This window comes from Sceloporus undulatus, chromosome 2 (assembly GCF_019175285.1).
Source record: "Sceloporus undulatus isolate JIND9_A2432 ecotype Alabama chromosome 2, SceUnd_v1.1, whole genome shotgun sequence".
NCBI lineage: Eukaryota > Metazoa > Chordata > Lepidosauria > Squamata > Phrynosomatidae > Sceloporus > Sceloporus undulatus.
This window is the reverse complement of record NC_056523.1, coordinates 78,340,361-78,346,228: the sequence shown is the minus strand read 5'-3', so window position 1 is coordinate 78,346,228 and position 5,868 is coordinate 78,340,361. Positions and strand designations below refer to the sequence as shown.

At 40.3% G+C, this 5,868-nt stretch overlaps 1 protein-coding gene across 1 annotated transcript; it reads right to left on the bottom strand.

Moving 5' to 3' along the window:
* Positions 1-4,121: 4,121 nt before the first annotated feature.
* LOC121921503 (actin, clone 302-like) lies at positions 4,122-5,565 on the bottom strand. Its single transcript, XM_042449675.1, has one exon. The coding sequence runs from the start codon at positions 5,492-5,494 to the stop codon at positions 4,295-4,297; it is 1,200 nt and encodes a 399-aa protein (XP_042305609.1). The 5' UTR covers positions 5,495-5,565; the 3' UTR covers positions 4,122-4,294.
* Positions 5,566-5,868: the final 303 nt, after the last annotated feature.

The window sequence follows — 5,868 nt, the reverse complement described above, 5'->3', positions numbered from 1 at the left end:
CTGGGGCATACTGGGAAGAGACGGGAACAGCATGCTTAGTTTGGCCTTGCTTGTAGAACATCCCATTCTAGAAGGGACTTATGTACTGAGAGTTGGTGGTGTCCATGTCAAAGACATGGTGAATCTACTCTGGGTTTTATCTCAGGCTTAGAATGATCCAAAGTGCTGAACATATTTTGGGCATAGAGGCCAGTATATTGGATAGCTTCTTTAAAGTACAGCTTCTTTAAAGTCCTTTAAAGTACATTCTCTGGGGTTAGGGGTGCAGGGTCCCCATAAAAGTGGAAAAATCGCAAATTTTTAAAAAATCACTTTTTCTTTAACCTGAGAGAACACCTCTCTAGGAATCTCTAGAATCTTCCAGTGCAACTCCATGGTCAACATCTGCCAGAAGTTGACCATAGAATTGTGCTGGAGGACCTACAAATGCCTAGGGAAGTGTTCTCTCTAGGAATCCCTAGGTCCTCCAGTGTGACTTTTGGTAGATGATGAGCTTAGAGTCATGCTACAGGATCTAGAGATTCCTAAAGAATGTATGTGTGTGTGTGTGTGTATAGAAAACAGAAAAAGGCTAGGAAAACTAAGAGAGAAAAAGGAAGAGAGAAGAGAAAAGAAAAAACCACTGGGGAAACCCCCTCTTTACCCTCCCTCCCTCCCTCCCTCCACTATTCCCATTCCCTACCCTGCCCCGCACACACACTAACAGTGAAAAAAGAAAAGGGGAAAGGGGGAAAAGAGGAAAAAAGATACTTCCCACACACTCTCTAGTTGTATTCTTATTAATAATCCTATTCCTCTTTCTTAATTACGTATATCCTTATAAAGTCTAAATATATTCTAAATATAGTATATATTAGTATAAAATCTCCTTTTGTCTGTTTTACAAAATCTATGAATGATTTCCATATTTTAAAAATATACTTCTATAGGTTTTCCCCTTAATAAATTAGTTAATTTATCAGATTGAGCTAATTCCATCACTTTCTCCAACCATTCCATACTTGTTGGAATTTTATTAGTTTTCCATTTTCTCTCAAAGACCAATCTTGCTGCAGTTATTAAATAACTTATCAAAATTTTTGTGTTCCTGTTCATTTTTGTCATCTAGATTTAGCATATTTAGTTAATACAACTCTGGTCTCATACAAAATTCCTTACCTAAAATCTTCCCTATTTGTTTATTGATCGTATATCAAAATTTCCTTGCTTTCCTAAATTTCCACAATAAATGAAAAAATGTCCCTTTTTGTTCTTTACATTTCCAACATGCATCTGATGCATTTTTTATACATTTTGGCTAATCTATCTTAGTTAAGCACCATTTGTTCATCATTTTAAAAATATTTCTTTCAGGTTAAAGGAGCAGGTAAATTTTAATCCCTTCATCCAAATATCTTCCCATTAATACAAATTCATATTGTAATCTATATATTTTGCCCAGTTTATCATGCAATTTTTTACTTGTTCCTCCTCAGTGGCAAATTTAAGTAATAATTTATACATTTTACTAATTAAATGATCCTCATTGCAACATAGCAACTTTTCAAAGTCTGACATTGTGTCTTCATATTGTATTTTTAAAAAAATCTTCATTAACCTTCCCTCATCGTTGATAATAATTTAACCATTGTATTTTTGTACCCAGTCCTTCTAAATCTTGCCTTTCTTTAAGCTTCCATTCTCCTGATTTCCCCCTGAATATGTCTCTATAAACTAACCAATTCTTGTTTCTTAATTCTTGTTGACAAAAGGCTTCTTGTGGGGAAACCCACCCTGAAGTTTTGGGATTTAACCTTACTTTGTATTTCTGCCAGGTTTTCAATAGTGATCTCGTGCTTAAAACCTGCATATATTTTGGCCTTTTCATACCATAGATATCCATGCCAACCCCATCTTAAATAGTGCCCTTCCAATTCTAATTCCCTTTTATTATTTAATGTTATTCATGGTTTGAGCCAAGTTAAACTTACAGTTTCGAAATACTATACAGTTTTATGTCTGGCAACCCTATTCTCCTCTGCTTGCATTGATTAATGCTTTCAGCTTAATTTTTGTTTTTTTTTTTACCCTCCCATACAAATTTAGATAATTCTTTTTGCCAGTTTGAGAAAACTTTACTTGAGGATATTATTGAATGGTTTGAAACAGATGCATTATTTTTGGTAATATATTCATTTTTATGGCTGAAATTATCTCCATTAATGATAATTCCATACCTTTCCACTTATTCAAATCTTTTAAAATATTTTCCTAGACCCTAATATAATTATTTGCAAAAAATTGTTGGGTCTTTGTTGTTATATTAATTTCCAAATATTTTACCATTTTTACAGTTTCAGTACCTGTTATTTTAGATAAATTCTCTTTTTCTGGGTCACTCATATTTTTGGCCAACATTTTTGTCTTATCTATATTAATTTTAACTAAAGAGAACATACCAATCACATCTGTGAATAACTAAATCTGCAAAAGTCAAAGATGCAAATGTAGAGGTACGATTGTATAGAATAAAAACCAGAATGAATTGACTGAACACCAGACACAGAAGCCATCATACGCCCCTGATCTACATAAGGGACTCAGTGTACTGGGCTGCCTCTAAAACAGGTGTGGGGGAAACTTCAGGTTGTCTGGATATTGTTGGGTTGCAGCTCCGATTAGCTATAGCCAGTGGTGAGGGATAAAGGGGTTTGCAGTCTTGCAACTTCTGCAGGGCCACATGTTGCCCATCCCTTCTCCAGACACTCTGTGTTAATTTAGATGAAGGAAGGCAATCCCCTGTGAATAGCCACAGCTGATTAGCCTTTTTCCTGTGGCGTTACACAAGAGATAGCATGCTCAGACTCAGCTGGGTAACTGGCAGCTCTGCCAATGACTCATAGAACAACACATGAGGATCAGTGTGCATTTAAATTTGCCATGGCAACAAATAGTCCACAAGCAGTAATTACATAGATTGTCATGGAGACTGGGCAAAAGAAGCAGAATTAGTGCCCAGTTCTTTGGGGAGAAAAACCGTATCTGAAGTTTCCGGCAAAGTAGCACTACTGACTAGAGGCATGATTGGATTATCACTCCTATTCCCAAAGGCAAGCTTTCAGCTTGATAGTTGGTCTACACTGGTTATGGGATAGCTATGAATGTATGTTAGCTTTAATGTTGTTTAACATGTGCAAATAACAGAGAAGGATGCATGCAGACAGAATGAAGGTGGGGAAGACTTTGGACTTTGTCCTTGCTCCTTTCCATAATCCCATGGCACGATTCTGTAGCCCAGAGATGGGGAAACTTTGGCTCTTCAGATATCATTGGCTGCAGTGCCCATCAGCTTCATCTAGTATAGCCAAATGTAATAGAATGTAGAAGCTGTGGTCCAAAATTTGAAGGGTCCAAAGTTCTCTACCATTCTCACAGCCTATCTCCGATGAGCTGCTCCTATACTGGGAAAAACACATTCTTTGGTTGGTCTGTGTTGATGTCTTTTGATCACAGCAGAAATTTGGACTAGCCTAGGACCATGCTTCAGTTTCTTTTTGCTGGGGCTCAGCTCTATTAGTGTCCATTAGCAGACACTATAATATCTTGTCATGGAAGGAGTTGCATATAATCTATGATGATTTTGCCTCTCACCTTGCAGCCCTGTTCCCAATATGCTCAACTGTTCTTAGATGTAAAGCCTTGGCTGCACAGCCACTGTGCAAGTGTGTGTAAAAAAGAAACACGGAGCTGAAAGAGACACAGAATCTGGGTGAGGTGTCCATGGACTTTAGGGAAAGATTTGGATGAGAAGTGCGAATGGTGGTGACATGGTAACATCTAGTTTAACTCTGAATTCTGTCACTATGAGGGATGGGACATCTCAGCAGGGGAGCAGTCTGAGAGAAGTCACGACTGGAGTGTGTGGGCACATATGAGACAGCCTTTATGACTGTGTGTATGTGAAATACAACACCATTCTTCTGTAATTTACAATATAGGTTTTACCTGCCACAATCACATTTTTAATGTATGACCCTGTTAAGTATTTCCTAGATTTTGCTATATAGAGCTGCTGCTTTATTCAACCTGGGGCCCGCCAGATGTGTCGTATTGTAAGTCCCACCACTCAGCCTGGAAGGGTGTTGTAGTTCAACACATCCAGAGGCTGCCAGACTGGGAAAGAATATTGTAGTAACATTCCCTGTTCTTTCCCCTCTACAAAATGGATGAAGAATTGGACTCAGCAGCTACACATTCAACAATAGCATGTTGTCAGGGTGACTTCCCTTGAACACACCTTTCCCCTCCTCCCAGATCAAAAGCAATGCCGGTGGACAACAAATGGCCCCTTCTCATTGTAGGCTTGGCGGCTGATCCACACATTCTGGAAAGAGTTGAGTGAGGCCACAATGGAGCCCCCCAGCCAGGCAGAGAAGGTGCGGTTGGGGGAAGCCAAGATGCCTACATTGCTCTTTGGCTCTATTTTCTGCAGTTCCTTTTTAACTCTTTCAGAGAAGCCACGGAGCATGGTGGTGCCACCAGCCAGCAGTACATGGGAAAGCAGCTCTGCTTGCCGCTCTGGCTTACATTTTCTGATACTGTTTATGGCCTGGATATGAAGCCCCACCTCTGGGAAGCCCAGCATGGTAGGATTGAAGAGGACCTCAGGGCAGCGAAAGCGTTCACTACCAATGGAGATGACCTGCCTGTCAGGAAGAGTGTAGTCCATGAGATAATTCTTCTCATCTGCATTCAGTTCAGACTCATATTCCTCAGGGATGTAACAGCACCTTTCCTTGATCTGACATACCACATCCATTTCATCTTTGTGAAAAGGGTTTCCAGATTCTCCCATCAGCTTGGCCAAGTAGTTTGACAGGGCTCTCCCTGCTATGTCCAGCCGGTAGGTGGCATGAGGTAAGACATATCCATCATGCACAGGAGCAGTATAGGATGTCCCATAGCCAGACCCAATCACGAGCCCACCAGTACGCCCATAGGAATACACAGACAAAAGGGACTGATGAGCAACAAACATGGCTGGCACCTCAAAGTTCTCAAAAAGCAGCTCTGCCATTTTCTCACGGTTAGTAGTTGGGCTCATGGGTGCATCTGTGACCAGCACAGCTAGTTCTTCAGGGCACACACTGAGCTCTGTGTAGAAGACATGGTGCCACAGCATTTCTAAGGCATCCCAATCTGTCACCACACCATGAGTCATCACCACATGTGTGCTCACCTCTGAGCGTTTTTTGGGGATACTTTTCCCAATGTAGTACAAAGGGCTTTCCCTTGTTTTGTACCTGGGCACCCCCACAATACTTGGCACAATGGACCTTGGCTTTTCATCTCCAGCAAGGCCACTCTTGGTATAGCCTGTTCCTGTGTCTATTACAATGGCGGCATAGTCCTTGTATTTCTCAGATAGTCCTGAGGCAGAGGCTGAAGGTGGGCCCCTGGAACTAGGCCTGTGGTCAACAGCATCAAGTTTCTTGTATGTCTTGTGGTAAGTCATTGCGATGTGATCTTTCAGAGGCTATTTCTCTTAGCCCTGACTTGATCATACAATGAGAGACCCTCCCAGCTGTAGCCTCAAGGGAAAAGAAATAGACCTAACAACACTGAAGACAGGTACCATGGTACCATTACAATTACCTACGACATCAATAATAGCAGAATGACATCATAATGGTGGAGAGATAAGATGAAGAGATACTCATTCTAAGACAACTGCATCATACCTAATATGCTTTTACAGCTTCCATGGTTTGTGCACTGTGTACAAATACCATTACTGCCTTTAGAAAGGCAGTAAGCTACTTAATTTTAATTTTACATCTTCAAAGATTTGGGTGCTTTTATTGTTGTTTCACTGTTTGCAATGCCTTT

What these genes read in the sequence shown, in the direction of transcription:
- LOC121921503 (XM_042449675.1), bottom strand. Translation starts at nt 5,494, where the DNA reads ATGACTTACCACAAGACATACAAGAAACTTGATGCTGTTGACCACAGG.